Source organism: Cynocephalus volans, chromosome 10 (assembly GCF_027409185.1).
Source record: "Cynocephalus volans isolate mCynVol1 chromosome 10, mCynVol1.pri, whole genome shotgun sequence".
Taxonomy (NCBI): Eukaryota; Metazoa; Chordata; class Mammalia; order Dermoptera; family Cynocephalidae; genus Cynocephalus; species Cynocephalus volans.
Window position 1 is genome coordinate 103,651,789 of NC_084469.1, and position 19,109 is coordinate 103,670,897.

The following is a 19,109-nucleotide window of genomic DNA, read 5'->3' on the forward strand; positions in this document are numbered from 1 at the left end:
GGAGCTAAAATGCCGGCCACACCCCTCTCTGTGACTACCCTCAGCCTCCGCGCGTTTTGATGCGATGGTGTCCCCACGGAACCAAATTTCAGCGTCACGCTGGGGATTGGCTTCGCGGTCCCTGATGGGAGAACATGAACAGGTGGTATGTGGTAGGTGGGGGTGGAAGGGGTTCGGGGGCCTGGAAGTCACAGGATCCACCGCCGGGGGCGGGGCACATGCCGATGACCCCGCCCCCTTCTCCAAAGAATTCTCTCGGGAGGGACCGCGGAAGAGACAACTGAGGGGGGAGGGGAAGGGGGAGGAGGAGGCACGATTGGGGACCTGCCTGCAGTTGGTGCTCAAAAACGCCTCTTCATTTCTCCCTCCAAGCCTCCTAGGGATCCCGTGGTCCCCAAATCCCAGGTTTTCAGCGTGACATTCAAGAACAAACGCTGAGCTCCCCATTACTGTATGCCAGGCACTGCCATGGGTTAATTTACATAATCTCACCACCCAGAGAAGTGTGTACTATGACATCCCATTTTTATACTTGGGCACACTAAAGCATGGAGAAGTTCAGTAACTCTTCCAACACCACACAGCTGAGGAGGGACAGACCAACAGCCGGAGAGTCTCCTTGCTTAACCGTCATGGTCTACTGCCTCTGGAAGTGAGGACCTCCCTGAGGTAGTGACTCTTGAAAGGGTAGCCTAGAACATTTCAGGCAGAATAACTTCACAACACAGGGTGGGTGTGAAGATCCAGTGAATACTTGGGGGGTATCCAGCACTCAATTAGGTGCTCAGAAATAATAAGCCTTAAAAAGGATTAAGGAAGATTTAACAGAGGATATGCTGAGTAGGGTTTTGAAGGGTGTGTAGGAGTTTTCCAGACAGATGGCCAGGAGAAGGACACCAGGCAAAGGGCCCAGCAAGGGCCACAGAAGAGAAAGATCAAGAGAGTTTGGGGAACTGAGAGTGTGGCCCAGGGCAAGGTGTCCTTCACCTGGAAGTTTTTCCAGGCAGACCTGCCCCGGTTTTTCCATCTGTGTCAGCCCTGGAGTGGGAAGGGGCCTGAATGTGAGACCCAGAGCTGAGTTCTTTCCTATTCTCAGCCTCACCAAAAACAGGCCCAGGCCCCACTTCAGCTAATATTTATTGAATAGACATGCCTCTGCTGTTCACACTCTATGACTCCCATGTACCTGTGGGGCCAGGTCCAAATGCCTGTGCTTGGCCTTCAGTGCTTTACTTGAACTGCTCTGCTAACTACTGCTGCTTCCTCTTGGACCCTGCCTCAGCCATCCTGAATTTACAAGCACAGAGCACGTGGTTCCACACCTCCCAGCTTTTGCACGTGATGTTTCCTGCCATGAATGCCCTTCCTTTAAGGCCTGATATTAAGGTCCTTTTTTTCTTTGGGCTCTGCCTGGGCCTCATTTCTTTCTGTGAAGTCTTCTGAGTCCTTCTCACTGCCCAGTCCAATCCCTGGGACTGGAATCATCTTTCATCCAGCTTTGGTTCCTACCATAACTGAGAAGCCTTGTATTCAGGAATGAGGCCTCCCTGGGATGTTCTGGAGGGTCTTGGGGTGTTGGGACGTGGGGGCTGGTCTCAAAGCAACCCCTGTCCTCCCTACTCACAGCAACCCTCTTTTGGCCGGCCTGCCCCAGGACCCTGCCTATTCTGTGTCCTGCCACTACTTATCTCCCTCATCCTCCACCGTGTGTTTGCGTGCTAACCAGAAGAGTGACAAGTTCTGGGGTTCGTAGGGGGGCTGCTCTAGGGCTGGGGGACTGGGAGGGGTTGGGGGCACAAGGAGTGCTCTGAGCTGCCCCTCAAAGAAGCCCTCAACCCTAGGCTCTTCCTCGGACAAGACTTTGGGCTATAAGACTCACTGGTCCAGGACCCCAGAGCCAGAGACCTTGGGACCCACTGCTTCTGAGGACACAGTGAGGAGTGTAGACTGGAGGCCAGGGTGGGGGTCAGGCCCTCGGTCACATGGGGCTACCCCCTTCCCCAATCCAGACCTGCAGAAGGAGTGCTGTAATGACCAGGACCTTTTGAAGAGGCATCACAACGTAGCTAAGGTCACCCCCACCCAGGAAACCCCTTCAGTCTGGGAAACCACTGTGATCTACCACTGGGGAACTAGGGAAGGGGCGGTGGGGCAGAGGGATTCTCATTAAAAACACTCACTGTGTATCCTCAGCACCTAGAACAGCACCCGGCACTCAGCAGGCCCTTGCTAAACGTCTTCGATGAATGGATGAAGGAAAGAATGGAAGGAAAGTGAGGTTGTGTCTTTAGTGGCTTTTTGTCTGACTGTCTCTGGGTGTGACTTTGCTTGTGTCTGTGTGGCTGTGGTTGTGTGTTTTGGCCACTGTGTGTGGTTGTGTGTCAGGTGTTATTGACAGCCACTGCAGATGTCAACAGACGTCTTTTGCCCCTAAAGGGGAGGGCAGTTCCTGAGCCTAAGCTAGAGACGGGACTGGTGTTGGGTGGGAGCCAGGGCTCCACAGTTGTCTGTGGTTAGGGGCAGCCGGCAGACCTACATGCATATGGGACGAGCCACACAAGTGCACTTCTGAGCATATGCAGGCCAAGGGGGTCGCATGAATGTACCCAGAGGCAGCTTCACTGCACTCGTAGTTTGGGACACCCAGAACTCAGAAGACTCAACTCTTGTGCAATTCTCCAAACTGGGTTGGGGTGAGTGGGAAGGCAGCCCAGGGACAAATTTCCACTCCTCTCCTGTCCTCCTTCCCTAGAAGCCCTTGGAGACCATCTCTTCCAAAGTCAAAGGTGAGAACCCTCTTTCCCAGTGACACTGTGTGGGGAAGACCTGCCAGTTCTTACCTGATCCCTGCCCCAGCCTCAACAGGCCCTGTTCTGTAACTTTTCCCTGCCCCTCCCCTGCTCTGAGCCTCTGCTGACCTCTGCCCTGCCCTTGCCTGAGCCCAGCTCACTCTCACCTCTGCTCACAGCTAAGTCCACCATGATGATTCCTGACCCCCAGAAGCTCCTGCGATGTGAGCTGGAGTCACTCAGGAGCCAGCTACAGGCCCAGACCAAAGTAAGCCACCTTGGCCCTGCCCCCGGCAGCCTCTGTCCCTGTTCCTCCTCCCCCTCCCCCCACATTGATTTCCTCCAAACCCAGGTCCGACCTCTTCCCCCAAGGCTTTTGAGTTCCTGAACCACTCTGTGACCATGTTGGAGAAGGAGAGCTGCCTGCAGCAAATCAAGATCCAGCAGCTTGAAGGTGAGGAACAGCCAGAGGTCAAGGCCCTGTCGGGGTCAGCTGGATCAAGCCAGAGTGAGAGACTTTTGGGGAATCTGGGTTCAAGATCAAGATCAGGCTTGAGGCTGGTCTTGTATGGGTCAGCCAGACCAGGCCTGGGTGATAGACATTGGGGAAATCTGGGTTTGGGGTCAAGGTCAGGCTGGAGGCTGGTCCTACCAGGGCCAGCTGGGTCAAGCCAAGGTGAGAGACATTGGGGAAATCGGGGTTCAGGGTCAAGGTCAGGCTGGAGGCTCATCCTATCAGGGCCAGCTGGGTCAGGCCAGGCGTGAGAGATGTTGGGGTAGTCTAGGTTCTGGGTCAAGGTCAGGCCATGGTTAGGGCAGGCTAGGTTCAAAGCTGGGCTCTGAACGAGGTCAGGGTTCAGTCCAGGCCCCACCCTCTCTGCAGAAGTGCTGAGCCCGTTGGGCCGCCAGGGAGAGAAGGAGGGGTCCAAGTGGGGCATGGAGCAGGGCCGGCAGGAGCTGTATGGGGCCCTGGCCCAAGGCCTGCAGGGGTTGCAGAAGACCCTGCGTGACAGTGAGGAGGTGCAGCGGGCCCGCACCACCCGCTGCCTGCAGCTGCTGGCTCAGGAGATCCGGGACAGGTGGGTGCAGGCGGGAGGGCAGCTGGGAGGCTGTGGGAGGGCAGGGAGGCCAGGAAGGGGAAACTGGGAGCGGAGCGGGGAGAGGAAAGTTGGAGAGGCCTGGATAAGGGGAACTGGGGATGGTGGAAGGCGTGGGGGACGAGAGGAAGGATGGGAGGCTTGGGGGATACAGGTGGCTAGGACGGGGGGTAGAGTGGGTGGCCAGAAGACAGGGAAGACAGGGAGCGGGAGGTCAGATGGGGGATGAGACCAGGGATCAGGAAGCTATGGGGTGGTGGGGAGATGGAGGCCAGGTGATGGGAAGCTGAGGGGGTGGAGAGGCTGAGAGAATTGGAGGCTGGAGGTCAGGAGAAGATGGGGCTGGGGGTGGGAGGTGGGGGGTAGAAGTAGGAGCGGGGAAAGTGGGCAGGCAGGTGGGGGAGGGGACAGAGCCTGGGGGGATGAGTAGTTGGATGATGGGGACATGGGAAGTGGGGGAGGACAGGGGCTGGGCAGGGAGCATGGGTCTAGGCTGCACTGTCCCCTCAGCAAGAAGTTCCTGTGGGAGGAGCTGGAGCTGGTGCGGGAGGAGGTGACCTTCATCTATCAGAAGCTCCGTGAGTGCCTAGAGCCCACAGCCAGGAGGGGCATCCTTCTGATGCCCCTGTGCCCCTGAGCCCTCTCCCTCCACAGAGGCGCAGGAGGACGAGATCTCAGAGAACCTGGCAAACATTCAGAAGATGCAGAAGACGCAGGTGAAGTGCCGCAAGGTGAGCAGAAAAGACGGGGACCCAGCAGGAAGAGAGGGTAAGGGGATCTCGGCCAGCCGCCACCATCAGACTGGAGCCTGGGTTCAAATCTCAGCTCTGACACTTACTGCTGTGTGACTGTGGGCAAGTCACTTCCCTTTTCTGGGCCTCAGTTTCCTCCTGCATATAATGGGCATAATGCTGATGCATCCCTCCCTGATCAGAGTAGCTGTGTTAGCTAGGTGTTAAGCACTTTGAATGTGGGCTGGCATATAATAAGTGCTATGTAGCAGTCACCTTTTGCCATTGTCATATTTATTGCTGTTGCTGTTCTCTCATGCCCCCTGGCCCCAGATCCTGAGCAAGATGAAGCAGCAGGGGTATGACACGTCTGCCTCGCCAGAGACCGAAGAGATGCCATTGGGAGGCAGTGGCTGCTGGAAAGATGACCTCCAGAAGGAACTGAGTGACATATGGTGATGCCCAGCCCCCAATCTGACCTCTGACTCTTGACCTTCATCTGACCCTTTCCCCCCAACTGGATCTGGCACTGACCACCAGAACCTGGAGCCCATCTGAATCCAGACCTCTCCCCCTGGGGTTCACTTACACCACAGCCCCCCTGCCCTAGCACTGCTGCTGTCCCCACCCTGAGCAATCTGAGTCTCCCGGCTCCCCCATCTCTCCATCTCCCTGCAGGTCTGCTGTGCACGTGCTGCAGAACTCCATCGACGGCCTCGCCATATCCTCGGGGGCTCGCCACAGGGTCTCAAGCCTCAGGGGTGAGGGGGAACTGAGTATTGCTCAGGGGTGGGAGGTTATTCTCCAGCTCCACTTATGGGGGTCATATACAGAGGTCCTATTTGGGGGTCACATCTGTTGGGTCTTATTCTGTGGTCGCATTAAGTAATGTTTTGGGATTGAATTAAGGAGTCACTGGAGGATCATCCAGCAATCACTCAGGTCACTGGGATCTCTTTTTTTTTCCTCCCCCCTACTTTTTTTTTTTTTCTTTTTGTAGCTGGCTGGTAAGGGGATCTGAACCCTTGATCTTGGTGTTATAATACTGTGCTCTAACCAACTGAGGTACCAGGCCAGCCCTACTGGTATCTTTTTTTAAGGGTTAATAGGGTAAAATTCAAGGGTGGTTGAAGTCATAATTTCGTGTCACTTTGGGTAACATTTAAGAGATGTGGTGGTCATGATCAATGACCTCTGAGGTATAAAATCAAGGAACATTAGGCTTATATTTGGAGGTTACTGGAGGGTCACATTCAGGGTTCGTGCATGAAGAGCCAGAATTTCCCCCGTCCTGCAGGCAACAAGGGGCACCGGTGCCTGACCCCTCCACTCCGCTCCTGGGACTCGGACTCCGACTCGGACCCGGACCTTTCCCAGCCACCTTTCACCAGGAACCGCTCCTTCCCAGCCGGTGGGTCCTCCCCATTCATTCCTCTCCTGACCTGCCTGCCCTTGACTCCCACAGTATAGATCCTCAGGCAGTCCCAGCTCCCAACCTGGTCCCTAACCTGCAGCCCTGGAGTCCCCTGGGCTAGGCCAGACCTTGATCCGCGCCCTCTCTCCACAGCTTGAGCAGCAGGGACTGCTCTCCCTGAAGACCCCTCCAGAGAGAAAATAAACTAGCCGAGACCCTCCTCCACGCCTGGACTGTCGCCCCTGCGGCTTCTTGTGCCTAGGAATCCCCACCCTCTAATTTACCCCTCAGTGTTGGAGAGAGTGCAGAGACCCCGGGGGCGGTTTGGGATGTGCAGGGCTAGGCACTCTAGAGTCAGGGGACAGCGTGAGGCCAGATTTAGTATATGACAAGGTCGGGGATCAGTCTGTCCAAATCTGAGTGACCAGGCAGGCTTTTCCACACTGGTCGCAGAGCCTGCCTTTCTGTGGGCCCTGGCGATCCGATCCGCTGCCGCCGCTCATTACCCAAATGGGGAAACTGAGGCTCAGAGACGGAGGGGCGCGGCATAGGGCCATACTCTGAAGCCCCGCCCTCCTCTTCCCCTCAGTGCGCCCCACCGCAGGGTCCTCCAGCTCAACCTCCACACGCCCCGCCCCCAAGAGCAGCCGAGGCCCCGCCCCGCTAATGAGACGCCGAGAGGCCCCGCCTCACGGGCTATGCAAATGAGGCTCCAGAGGCCCCGCCCCCCGTCCGCAGCGGAGTCTGCGCGGCGCGGCGGGGCCCGGCCGACGGCGTCTCGGTCTCCGGGTCCGCCCGCCCGGCCAGCTGTCAGTCTGTCCGTCCCGCCGCGCCGGGGCCGTCGGGCGGAGCGGGGGCCCAGACGGCGGCGGCGGCCTAGATCTGGTGAGGGGCGGAGCTTGGGGCGCCCCCTCACCCCCTCTCGCGGGCTTACGACCCTCGGTCTGCCGGGGCCTCGATTCCTGCAGGTCGGGTCCCTCCGGGTCCAGATCAGGGAGGGGGAGGGGAGGCAGCGAGCTGGGGCTTGGGGGCCGGGCTGGGGGAGGGGAGCGTGAGGAGGGGACCCTGGCTGATGAGCCAAGCGATGATGGCTGTGGGTGCCTGTGATTGTGCGGTTGTCATTGTGTGTCAGTGTGTGGTTGTGTGACTGTTATGTATGGTTGTATGACTGTGATTGTGTGACTTCAGGGGTCCGCGGGTGTGTGCGTGCGTGACTGTGTCTCCAGTGACTGTCATTGTGTGGCTGTCACTGTGGGTATCACTCTGATGGTGTGTGTGTGTGTGTGTGGCTATGGTGTTGTGGCTGCTATTGAGTGGCTGTGTGACTGCCATTACTGTGAGTGGCTGTCTTGGTGTTTGGATGGTTGTGTGCATGTGACTGTCATTGTGTGGCTGCTGTTTTCTGTTCATTCTGATGTGGAAGGACTGCTTTTGTGTATTGGCGTGTTTCTGTGATCGTGCGCCTTTCTTGTGTGGCTGTGTAGCTGTGTGTGAGACTGTGTCATGATCCATGTATGTGCCTTGTGTGGCCATGTGGCTTGGTTGTAGATGGCACCATCTCTCCTATGACCATCAGTGTGGCTGAGAGACTGTTAATGTGTGCGGCTGTCATCGAGTGCCTTGTAATTGGGGGCGTGACTCTGTGACCCCCATTGTGTGTAGTGGCTCTCTTTGGTGACTCTAAAGTGTGTTGGCAGTTCTGAGTAGATGTCCCTGACTGTGGTGGGGTGAGGGCTTGTGTGGGGCTGTATGTGGGGCTGGGATGTGTTTAAGCTCTCCTGATGTGTCCCTCTATGTGTTTGTGGGGGGAGGGACTTGTTTGATCTGTGTGGGAGTCTGTGACAGGCCGTGTGCACACTGTGTGTGTGTGTGCAGTTATGGATGTTGGGCACCTGTCTGAATGAGCAGTCCTGTCTTGTTCACCACGAGGCTGGCATCCAGCATAGTGCCTGAAACTCAGCAGGCGCTAAGTCCTCATGGTGGGATGGATGGACAGACGCTGCTCCATGGTGTGTGTGTGTCTGTGGTGTTTGGGATGGAGGCTGTGGCTGGGTTGTGCACTCTGGGGCTGTCAGCGTGGGTAACTCTGTGGGCATCTGGGACCTCTGGCGACCCTAATGCTACATGTCACACCTCAGACAGAGTGAGCCTCGTGAATGGGGCACTGGACCCAGAGTGCCTACCCTCGCCTACCTGGGCCTCAGTTTCCACACCTGCGCAATGGGGGTGACCGTCGCTGCCCTGCTGGCCGCCAGGGGCGGCTGTGAGTCTGTGGGCGTGGCGGCGGCCTGTGGGAAGCCATAGGACGCTTTCACAGGTGAGATGAGGCTGGGAGAATGGGTGTAAGCAGGTGTGACTGTTGACCCCGAAGCTCTGGGGACTGAAGTTGAACTGGGGGGAGGGGGGAGGAGAAAAGGGAGGCAGACGGGCTGGGAGGAGGGGGAGGAGGGCCTGGCTATCAGCCCACACCAGACACACAGCCCATGGGGACAGGGAGGGGCGCTCCGGGGGAGGTCGTGGGGAAAAGGGCTCAGGGGAGGAGGCTGGTGGAGATGGGGTTCCCCTGGGAAAAGAGGATGGCGTCCCCTAAAACATGATGGGGGTGGGGGCCTTTCTAAATGCCACGGGGGAGCGGCCAGCGTAAAGCTGGAAGAGTCTCTTCTGGGGAGAGGAAGGGGAAGGGGTCCTCCTGAAAGGCGTGGGGTCGAATCTTCTGTGCGGGCTGTAGAGGGAGGAGACCAATGCAGAATCTCTGAGGTCCCGGACACAAGCTGAGCCGGTGGGGTCAAGGGAGGCAGGCGTTTCCGATGGGCAAGGTCAGGGGCCAACAGGGCGGGACCTGGATTGCAGAGGCGAGGCCAGAGGTCAGGGGGCGGAGCCAAGGCTCCCCGTAGTCTTCGGGGCCAGGGGTGTAGCCAGAGGGCTCGGGGGTGGGACCAGGGTCGCGGAGACCAGCGCCTTCCCCGAGCCCCTGCCCTGGAGTTCCCGCTCCCTTGCCCCATCCCCAGGCCCGGCTTTCACCATGGCGGGAGGGAGACCTCACCTGAAGAGGAGCTTCTCCATCATTCCCTGTTTTGTCTTCGTGGAGGTGAGGACCCCAGTACCTCTCCCAGACGGGGCGCACCTGTCTTCCTGTCTTTCTCTGTCTCTGTCTAATCTCAGTCTCCCTCGTCTTTGCCAGGTCTGTCCCTACCTGTACCTATTTCCCCATCTCCCTTCCTCCAATCCTGCAGTCTCTCTCCCTGATCTCTCCTGTCTCCCTGGGGTCTCTGTTGCTGTCCCCTTCCTCTTGAGAAGTGGCTGAAAGCTAGGGACTCAGAAGAGGCAGTCCCTAGGTTCCAATCCCACTCTGTCCCATCCGAACTGTGGGGCTCAGGAGCTCTCGTTTCCTCCTGAGCCTCAGCTTCCTCATCTGTAAAATGGGCATAACTAGAGTCCCTCTCTCTCCTACGGCTGTTATGAAGGTAAAATGTATTAACTCATGGAAGAGGCTTGGTATGACACCCTGCCCACAGTAAGGATTATACCTGCAGTATCTGATAGTAGATCTACTATTATTTCTTTCTCTGTTGGTCTGAACCTCTACCACCCACTGTCTGTCCATCTGTCTGTCTCTGTCTCTCTGGTCTGAGTCTTGGCCCTGTTCTCTCTCTCTCTCTTCCCCCATTCCCCATCTCTCTCTCTTTCCCCTTGTCTTGGTCTTTCTTCATCTTCCAGTGTCTCTCTAACACCACTTCTTACCATCTCTGTGTCTCTGTGGCCTCAGCTGGGGCCCTGATCCTCCTCTCTTCTCTCTTTGCCTCTCCCCCCTCCCCCATCCGGGCTGGGCTGCAGTCGGTGCTGCTGGGTGTCGTGGTCCTGCTAGCTTACCGCCTGGAGTTCACAGACACCTTCCCCGTGCACACCCAGGGATTCTTCTGCTATGACAGTACCTACGCCAAGCCCTACCCGGGGCCTGAGGCTGCCAGCCGAGCACCTCCTGCACTCATCTATGCCCTGGTCACTGCTGGGCCCACACTCACGGTGAGACTATGGGGGTCGCCTTGGTCAGACCGTGGGGAGGACCTCCCAGGAGGCAGGAGGGCCAGATGGGAGTAGGTGGAGAGCTGCGCTTGAAGGCCAGGAAGACCCTGCAGATCCTCTTCTCTTGGTCTTGCCCACAGATCCTGCTGGGGGAGCTGGCACGTGCCTTTTTCCCTGCACCGCCTTCAGCCCTCCGCACCATTGGGGAGAGCACCATCGTGTCCGGGGCCTGCTGCCGCTTCAGCCCCCCGCTGCGGAGGCTGGTCCGCTTCCTGGGTGAGCCTCATGGTAATGGGGGTGGGGTGGGGTGCAGAGGCCAAGAGACATGGACCCAGTTGAGCCATAATAAGAATTCCAATGGGAAGGAGGAGGGCCTAAAATTGCCATGATGGGGACTTTAGGGGACAAAGAGGTCTCAGGCCAGACATAATGGAGATTCCAGGGACATGGATGGGGCCTAACCCAACCATGATGGCAACTGTAGGAGAAGGGCCCAAAAATGCCAAAAGAGGAGTCAAGTGGAAACGAAAGACACAGGCACAGGCCAAACACAATGGGCCCCGTGGCAGGGAGATGATACTTCGGTTGTGATTTAAATGGGGTCCCAGCCACAACTGGTGGCCATCGGGAGGTGGGGAGCAGAGCTCATTTGTAATAGTGGCCCCAGTGGCAGAGAACTGGGGATCCAGCTCTGGCTTGTTAGTGGCCCCAGGAGAAGTGATCGACTCAGTAATAGCGGGTTCAGGAGCAGATATAAAGAGGCCCAGAAATGCCATTAGGGTGATCCTAGGAGGTCCCAGGCATGGGCCCAATCCTGATGCAGCGATGGTGTTGAGGGGTCCCAGCCCAGCTATAATGAGGTTCCAAGGAGGGGCCCGCTCCTGATATGTTAGTTATCCCAGAGGGACGCACAAGCCAGATGTGCTGTAATGAGGGGCCCACGGACAGGAAGCCCAGAGTGCCATCGTCGTGGTCCCAAGGGAAGGGGGACCTTGGCCCAGCTATAGTGGGGTTCCAGGTGGCTTTTAATGGTGGTCACAGTAACAGAGAGATAAGAGGCCCAATGGAACCATAAGGGGCTCTCAGGAAGAAGGCCCAGAGCATGAACCCCCTCTCCTACACCACCCCCAGGGGTCTATTCCTTCGGCCTCTTCACCACGACCATCTTCGCGAACGCGGGGCAGGTGGTGACCGGCAACCCCACGCCGCACTTCCTGTCAGTGTGCCGCCCCAACTACACGGCCCTGGGCTGCCCACCGCCCTCGCCTGACCGGCCGGGGCCCGACCGCTTTGTCACCGACCAGGGCGCCTGTGCCGGCAGCCCCAGCCTCGTGGCCGCCGCACGCCGCGCCTTCCCCTGCAAGGACGCGGCCCTCTGTGCCTACGCGGTCACCTACACGGCGGTGAGCCCCGGGAGCTGCGGGGTCGGCAATGGGGGCGCTGGCTGGACGGCGGCCAGTGAGCCGGAGGCCACAGGGGCTGGAGACTCGGATTCCTCCCTGGCGTGAGATCACGCCCCGGTGCTGTGACACCGCCCCTAGGGCAGAGTCTCCCCTTGTGGGCTCTGGCTCCTCCCCTCAAACTCTAGCCACGCCCCCGAGCCTGAGTTCATTGCTGTGTCCATTGACTTTACCCCTTGGTGTCTGGCCGCGCCTCCTGAGCCAGTAATGCCACGCCCAAGGGAAGCTGTTGGCTGTACCCTATGGGATTAGGACACTGTCCCTGGAGCGCTGGACTCCGAATCCCTGGAGCCCAGCCAGGTCCCCGTGATGATACAGGCCCTGGATATTGGTTGGGAGATGAAGCGGGTGCGTTTTAACTCTGTCCCCTGAAGCCCTCCCCCCTCCCCTGGGAGCCTTGTCCCCGCCCCTTGTTGCCCTGGCTACACCCCTTACTCTTGACTGCGCTTGGACTTCTCACTATGTCCCCTGCATTTCCCTGGTCGCACCCCGTTGCTTTGACGCCTTTTTCTGGCATCTGGGATTATCCTCCTAACCCTGTCAGTGGTCCCCTGGGGCTCGGGGACTCTACCTCCTGGAGCTCGTGGAAGCTCTGACTCCACCCTCTGATTTGTGGCCACGCCCTAGCCCAGCAAGGATCTTTGCCTATCTGTGACTCCATACCCAGGACACCTGGGCCCCGGACCTTATCCACTGCTCTTTGGTGCTCTGGCCACGCCCCCTAGCCCTGCAGGTGGTGCCCACGGGACTCCATGGCCCCAATCTCTGACCCCTCTCTTTACCGTTATGGTCACGCCCCCTGCCAGAGCCCATTGGCAGTCCTCCCAGCCCAGAACGCGGTGCCCACTGGGGTTCGGCGACTTCGCCTCCACTTGTCTGTCCCCTGACCAGTCGGCTCCCGCAGATGTACGTGACTCTCGTGTTCCGCGTGAAGGGCTCACGCCTGGTCAAACCCTCGCTCTGCCTGGCCCTGCTGTGCCCAGCCTTCCTGGTGGGCGTGGTCCGCGTGGCTGAGTACCGCAACCACTGGTCGGACGTGCTGGCCGGCTTCCTGACCGGAGCGGCCATCGCCACCTTTCTGGTGAGTTCCCTCCCCATCCACCCCAGCATGGGAGACCCCTTATCAGCCCCCCGACCCAAGAGGCAGGACTGCATAATGAAGGATGTGGACTCTGTGTGACTTTGGGTGAGTCCTTCAACCTTTCTTAACTTGCCTCAGATGTTCCCATCTGAGAAATGGGATAATAAGACCAGGATTAGGCACTGTCTTGAACGCAAAATTTAATGGGGTGCCAAAACATTCAGCAATCAAGATAAATACTATTTTAATCAAACCTTTTAAAAATCAAAATGAATACAAAACAATCATAATGTAAAAAATATCAAAATTTTACATAAAAACAGGATCGAATCTGCCCCTGAACCATGTGGTCTTCCTTGCCTCAGTCCCGGCCCTGTGGATAAGTAATAACAGTACCTACCTCTCAGTAAGGTGGAAAGAGCAATGCTTGACACATAGTAAGCAACACAAAAATGTTAACTATTTTTGAACACCTGAGCCTCAGTTTCTTTATCTGAAAAATGGGGATGGTGTTTGCATAACTCCTGTGTTATTGGCCTCAGGCTTCAACACGCTCCTCTCCCTCTGTCCTAGGTCACCTGTGTTGTGCACAACTTTCAGAGCCGGCCGCCCTCTGGCCGAAGGCTCTCCCCCTGGGAGGACCTGGGCCAAGCCCCCACCATGGACAGCCCCCTCGAAAAGTTAAGTGTGGCCCAGGTAAGGGGGGCCGGGGGCTGCTCCCGGCTGGAGAGGGTGGTGGGTGGAGGGGGCTCCAGGAGGCAGGAAATCAGACAAGTAATGGGGATCTCAGGGCCATGGGGAGGTGGGGGGGATCACCCATCTCTGTGGACAGAGGTTTGGGGGAGATGGCCCTGCAGAATGGAAGGGTGCCCTCCCCTCTCCTTCCCGACGGGACATGGTTAATCCTAAGAGCTCTGGTGGTCTTTTCCATGGGGCACTCCCTGATGAGCCCCTCGTGACTGTGGCCAGTGGGGCCCAGGGGGCCGCTAGCCCCTTCCTTCTTCCTCTTTGTCTCAGGAACCCGAGGCCTGCAGGCCGCATTCGACACCGGCACGGCTCACCCCATCCAGTGAGTGTTGGGGGAGTGGGAGGATCAAGAGGGGGACTTCCGGATGGGTGGCCGCTGCCACAGAGGTCTTGTCTATGCTTTCGTGCTCCCTCTCAAGCTTTCTCATCCTCTGATCTCTGACTCCTCACCCTTAGAGCCGCAGAACTGCGCCCGCCGTGGCCACCTGATCCCCAGCTGCGTGTCCTCCAGGGCGCCAGCCATGTGTTCGTCACCCCGTGTGCCCCGCCCTCGACTGAGGTCTGAGCCGACACCCCTACCACTCCCTCTGCCCCTGCCCGCGCCAACCCCCAGCCAGGGCCCCTCTCCCTCCTCGCCTGGACCTGGGGGGCCAGGCGGAGGTGGTGGACGTGGCCGGAAGCTGCTACTGCCTACACCCCTGCTGCGGGACTTGTACACCCTCAGCGGACTCTATCCCTCCCCCTTCCACCGGGACAACTTCAGCCCTTACCTGTTTGCCAGCCGCGACCACCTGCTGTGAGGCCCCACCACCCACCCAGTGTCTGCCTGGTCCCCACTTCCCTGCCACGCGTGTGTGTATGTGTGTCACGTGAGTGCCAAAGCCCCTTGCCCACACACCAGCCAGGCCCAGATACCAAAAGATGGCCGGAAGGACGTTGGGGGGGTCTCCTTGCTTCTCTTGCTCTCTGGGACACCCCAGTGGGGCAGAACTACAGGGTGGGCCCTTGCCCCTAGGATTGCCCTTTTAAGGGCCAAAGCCTGACTCCATTGTCCATTGCCCCGCCAATGAGAGCTCCCAGTTTTCAGAATTCTAATCAAAAGGAGTTTACTCCAGCCAATGGGAGCTTCCCTCTCATTTCTTAGAATCCTCAAGCAAGAGGGCAACTGCAGCCAGTGCTCAGTGTCTGAAGAGCCAATAGGAGTCCCTGGTTTTCAGAATTTCTAGAGTGGGTGGGTATGATTCCAGTCAATGGGGGACCGCCCGTGTCTAAGCATGTGCAAAAGAGAGGAGAGAAATGGGTCATCCTGGGTCATTCTTTGTCATCCGGTCCTCTCTTCTCAGAATCAGGGAATCTGGCTGGAGGGTGGGGGGAAGGCTCCCCCTTGGCAGGGTCCTTGGGACACCCCTTCCCCCTCCCAGACCCTCCCCATGTGCAACCTCTCACTCAGTCCCTCCTAATTCCCTTAAGCAGGGCTTGCCCCAGTTCAGAGGTTTTGGGGTTCAGGGTGCTGTGTCTCCCCATGACTGTGCCCAGGTCACCCCAAATCCTACTGTTATTTATTAGGGCTGTGGGAAAGGACTTTTTTTTTCTTGGAACCCACCCCCTTTCTTCACATTGCCCCCCCATGCCTCGGCCTCATGGAGATGTGCCCTCATGGGGGGCATGAGTGGAGCAGAGGGGCTCCATCCCGGCAGCCAAAGGCAGTGGGCAGAGGGCACACTGCCCCCTTTCCTGCCCCCTCCTCATCTTTAATAAAGACCTGGCTTCTCATCTTTAATAAAGACCCGTTTGTAACAGAAGTTTGGCCACCTGGTTCCTCCCCCGGGTGGTGGGATGTAGAGGACTTTAGTCGTGGGCCTTGATGTCTGTGAAGCTGGGTGTGGGTGTACTGTCGCAGTGTATTTGAGGGGGATTGTGGAGAGCAGTGTGGATCTGCGGTGCGAGTGACTTAGGTTGAAGTCCTGGCTCAGCCTTTCTTGGTTGTGTGGCATTGAGGAAAGTTAATGAACCTCTCCGTGCTCTTGCTTCTTCATCTGTCAAATGCACAGTCCCACAAGCCACTAAAGCACATGAACACACAATGTGGGGCCTTACATGTCCTGTTTCTGACCACAGCCAAGGCACAGAGGGCTAAGGAATAGGGTGAGGTGACCCTGGTGTGCCTGAGAGTGAAGAATTCTTTTTTTTTTTTTTTTTTGAGAGTGAAGAATTCTGAAGGGCACTAGGAACCCCCAAGCTTAACACCTGGATCCATGGATGAGAGCAGGGGTACTGATTATGAGCTTGTCCCAACTCCCTGAGAACTCAGTGGAGACTGGGGAGGTTAGAGGGACAAGGAGCCATAGGAACACCCACCACCACTGTGGCTCTGAGGGGCTTCAGACAGGCCATTTGGGACCCAAAGCCATCTAGAAACTAGGAAAGGTGAGTCTGCTTCCCTTCATTCATTCATTCACCCATTCATTCATTCAACAAACACCATTGAGTACCTGCCATGTGCCAGGTTGTCTTAGTCCATTCAGGCTGATATAACACAATACCGTAGGTTGGGTGGCCTATAAAAAAGCAGAATTTATTGCACACAGTTCTGGAGGCTGGGAAGTCCAAGATCAAGACACTGGCAGATTCGATGTCTGGCGAGGGCCACTTCCTCATGGACGGCCATCTCACATGGCAGAAGGGTGAGGGATTTTTCTACGGCCTCTTTTATAAAGACACTAATCCCATTGATGAGGGCTCTGCTCTCATGATCTAATCACCTCCAAAGTCCCCACCTCCCAACACCATCACCTTGAGGGTTAGGATTTCAACATATGAGTTTGGGTGGGATACAAACATTCAGAACAGAAAAAAAAATATATATGCAGATTATAATACAGGTGCTGTTTAGTTAGGTACAGGGGTTATAGGTTATGGTAGTGAACATAACAGGCTAATTCTTGCCCTTGTGGAGCTCACATTGTAATATGTGAGAGACAATAAACAAGATAAATAAGCTGTAAAAAGAAAAAAATAGAAATAGTAAAAAATAAAAAAAAATAAGTAAGCTATATACATATCCACAATTCCAAATTCCATAAAAGTCTGAAAACCAAAATTGTTTTTAACTCACTTGTGCTCAAACTTGACCTGAACTGATGTGAGGTTCTGTATAGCTTTTATTTATTTCACTTGATGTGAATATTCTTTTCATTGCAGATACAGTAAAGTAATTTTGGGATGTCACCCCAGGCCCCACTAGGGGTGTTACGCCACACATAGTATTTACATCATATTACCTTTCAAAAATCTGAAAAATGATGAATTCTAAATTCTAGGATCAAGGATTTAAGTAAGGGATTGGGATCTCTGATATGTTCAGTATTGATAGTGATAAGAAGAAAATTTAAGCTAGGGAAGACGATGCAAAAACTAAAGTGGAGGCACGGTCTGAATTTAAAGAGGGTGGTCAGGGACATTCTCTCTGAGGAGATGATACTGAAGGTGAGAAGTGAAAGAGGGAGCCATCAAATATCTGGTGCAGGGGTGGTGGGCGTTCCAGGGAAAGGCAACATCAAGTGCAAAGGCTGTGAGGTTGGAACGTGTCGTCTGTGTTTAGAGAACAGCGAGGGGGCCTGTGTAGCTGGAGCGGAGTGAGTGGGGGTTAGGTGGATAGTGAAAGAGAAGGCTGGGGAGCAGGTGGGGGCTGGTCGTGGACCGCGGGGCAGGAGATGGGAGCATAAGAGGGCTGAAGGCAGAGGAGAGACATGATTATGCAGCCCCCTGCGTGAGAGACCAAAGCTCCTCTTTCTAGAGCTCACACACCTGAGACCCAGGGGCCACTCTGAGCGCGGCTACCTCCACTCGGAGCAGGAAGGAAACAAGGCCTCAGCACAGCGGACAGCGCCACCACCCAACCCGGCGGGCGCTGACCATGGTGCTGATGTGAAGTGCGGACTGAGAAAGAGTCACGTGTGGAAAGAAGTATCTGGTCCCGCTGAGGAGGGTTAGTGACAGCAGCCCTGGCCTGGCCTCCCTCCCATCCTGGGATGGATAATCTTAGGTACAGAACACAGACTAGGCTGTACCTGCCCGTTCAAAGCCTTTGAACTGCCCAGTTAGCTCAGTTGGTTAGAGCAGGTTTTATAACAGCAAGGTCAAGGGTTTGGATCCCCCTGCCGGCCAAAAAGCCTTCTCGATGTGCCTCCGTGGGTCTCACTGCATCTTAAACTCAACTCGACCAAAACAGAGTGCTGGTTTAGAATGTAAGTAAAAGCACAACTATCTTCTGCTCAAGACCCACTCATGGCTCCCTGTGGCACTCTAAGTAAAAGTCAACCTTCTCCCAGTGCCTCAGGGCCTTTGCACTTGCAGGTTCTTCACCTGGAACACTCTTCCCCCGCATGTGTGCATGGCTCACTCCTCACTTCCTTCAAGCCTTTTCTCAAATGTCCCCTTTTCAGTGAAGACTGCCCCAACCACACTATTCAAAATTGCAAAAACAAACTGGTCCTTCTGACTTCCTTTCCCTGTACAATTTTTTTTTGCATATACTTATTATCTGCTGTTATTATCTGCTCATACACTGTTAAAACTCCTTGTTAATGCTTAGTGAGCATTATCTGTCTCCCCCACTAGAATGTCAGCTCCAGCAGGACAGAGACTTTGTTGTCTGTTCACTGCTGGGTCCCCAGTACCTAGAAGAGGCCCTGTACACAGTGGGTGTTCAACAAATATTTGTTTCATGAATCAACTAAGCACTTGAGGATATCAATAAACTGAGAGGCAAACACTGATCCTGAGCTACCTGCCTTTCTGCCCCTTACCACCTGGTCTAGCCCCACCTGCAGGCAGCTACAACGAGCCCATCTATGGTAAGTGTCCTTCTGTCAAGATATGAAGACAGAATTCTGAGAAGTGAGAGAAAAAAGAACCGTGTGTGCACAAGATTTGTCAAACATCCGCATCTCTGCTGAATGTTCTCACTCAGCCTACATTTATAAGCACCTACTGTGTGCCAAGTGCTGTTCTATGAGCTGGGTACCCAGCAGTGACCAAAACAAAAACCCTATCCTCGTGAAGCTGACATTCTAGTGGGGAGAGATGCCATCAAATGAACGCATAACGTTGGAAATTATGTAATTTGAAGAGAAATAAAGATGGGTAAGCAGTTAAAGAGTGAAGGGGGAGCTGGCCGATTAGCCCAACTGGTTAGAGTGCACCTTGTAACTCCAAGGGCAAGGGTTTGGTTCGCCATACCTGCCGCTCGCCCAAGAGTGAAGGGTGTGCAGTTTTGGACAGGTGGCCAGAGAAAGCCTCTTGAGTATGTGATATTGGACCAGAGACGTAAATGGAGTGAAAAAAATGGGCCATATCTTGGAAATGACTGCTCCAGACAAGGGAACAGCAAGGACGAAGAGCCTGAGATGGGGCTGTGTTCCGCATGCCCTCGCGTATGTAACTCTATGGACTGTGATGTGGGTGTCATTACTGGGTGCTTGTGCATTTGGAGAGCTGCAATGTGTGGTGAACCATGGGTTGTGTATCTGTTGACCAGGGTTGACACTGTGTGTTTGACAGTGCAGTGTAACAGTGTGCCTCATACTGTGTGTGTTTGTGTGTGTAGTGGTGGCAGCATATACATATGCTGTCAAAATACACGCACACACATATATGAATGTATTCTGGTGTGTGTTTGTGCAAGCGAATGGGTGTGGGGTGTGAATGCGGGACTGAGCCTGTATGGGATGGGGATACTTTGTGTCAGGTTTGGCTAGGGCTGTGA

The 19,109-nt window shown here is 55.7% G+C and overlaps 2 protein-coding genes across 3 annotated transcripts; both read left to right on the forward strand.

Annotated features, from left to right (window-relative positions):
* Positions 1-124: 124 nt before the first annotated feature.
* On the forward strand, positions 125-6,240 carry CCDC159 (coiled-coil domain containing 159). Its single transcript, XM_063113200.1, has 11 exons — positions 125-145; positions 2,753-2,786; positions 2,969-3,057; positions 3,162-3,243; positions 3,673-3,868; positions 4,397-4,464; positions 4,541-4,617; positions 4,951-5,072; positions 5,296-5,378; positions 5,915-6,028; positions 6,185-6,240. The coding sequence occupies exons 1-11, from the start codon at positions 125-127 to the stop codon at positions 6,187-6,189; spliced, it is 891 nt and encodes a 296-aa protein (XP_062969270.1). The 3' UTR covers positions 6,190-6,240.
* Positions 6,241-9,042: 2,802 nt separating this feature from the next.
* Positions 9,043-15,116, forward strand: PLPPR2 (phospholipid phosphatase related 2). Of its 2 annotated transcripts, none has more exons than XM_063111631.1 (8): positions 9,043-9,119; positions 9,866-10,054; positions 10,195-10,330; positions 11,186-11,457; positions 12,419-12,595; positions 13,169-13,291; positions 13,613-13,664; positions 13,799-15,116. In XM_063111631.1, the coding sequence occupies exons 1-8, from the start codon at positions 9,054-9,056 to the stop codon at positions 14,140-14,142; spliced, it is 1,359 nt and encodes a 452-aa protein (XP_062967701.1). In that variant the 5' UTR covers positions 9,043-9,053; the 3' UTR covers positions 14,143-15,116. The 2 variants fall into 2 exon arrangements, with proteins under 2 accessions (XP_062967701.1, XP_062967702.1); XM_063111632.1 differs by having other exon boundaries at positions 13,169-13,275; positions 13,799-13,919.
* Positions 15,117-19,109: the final 3,993 nt, after the last annotated feature.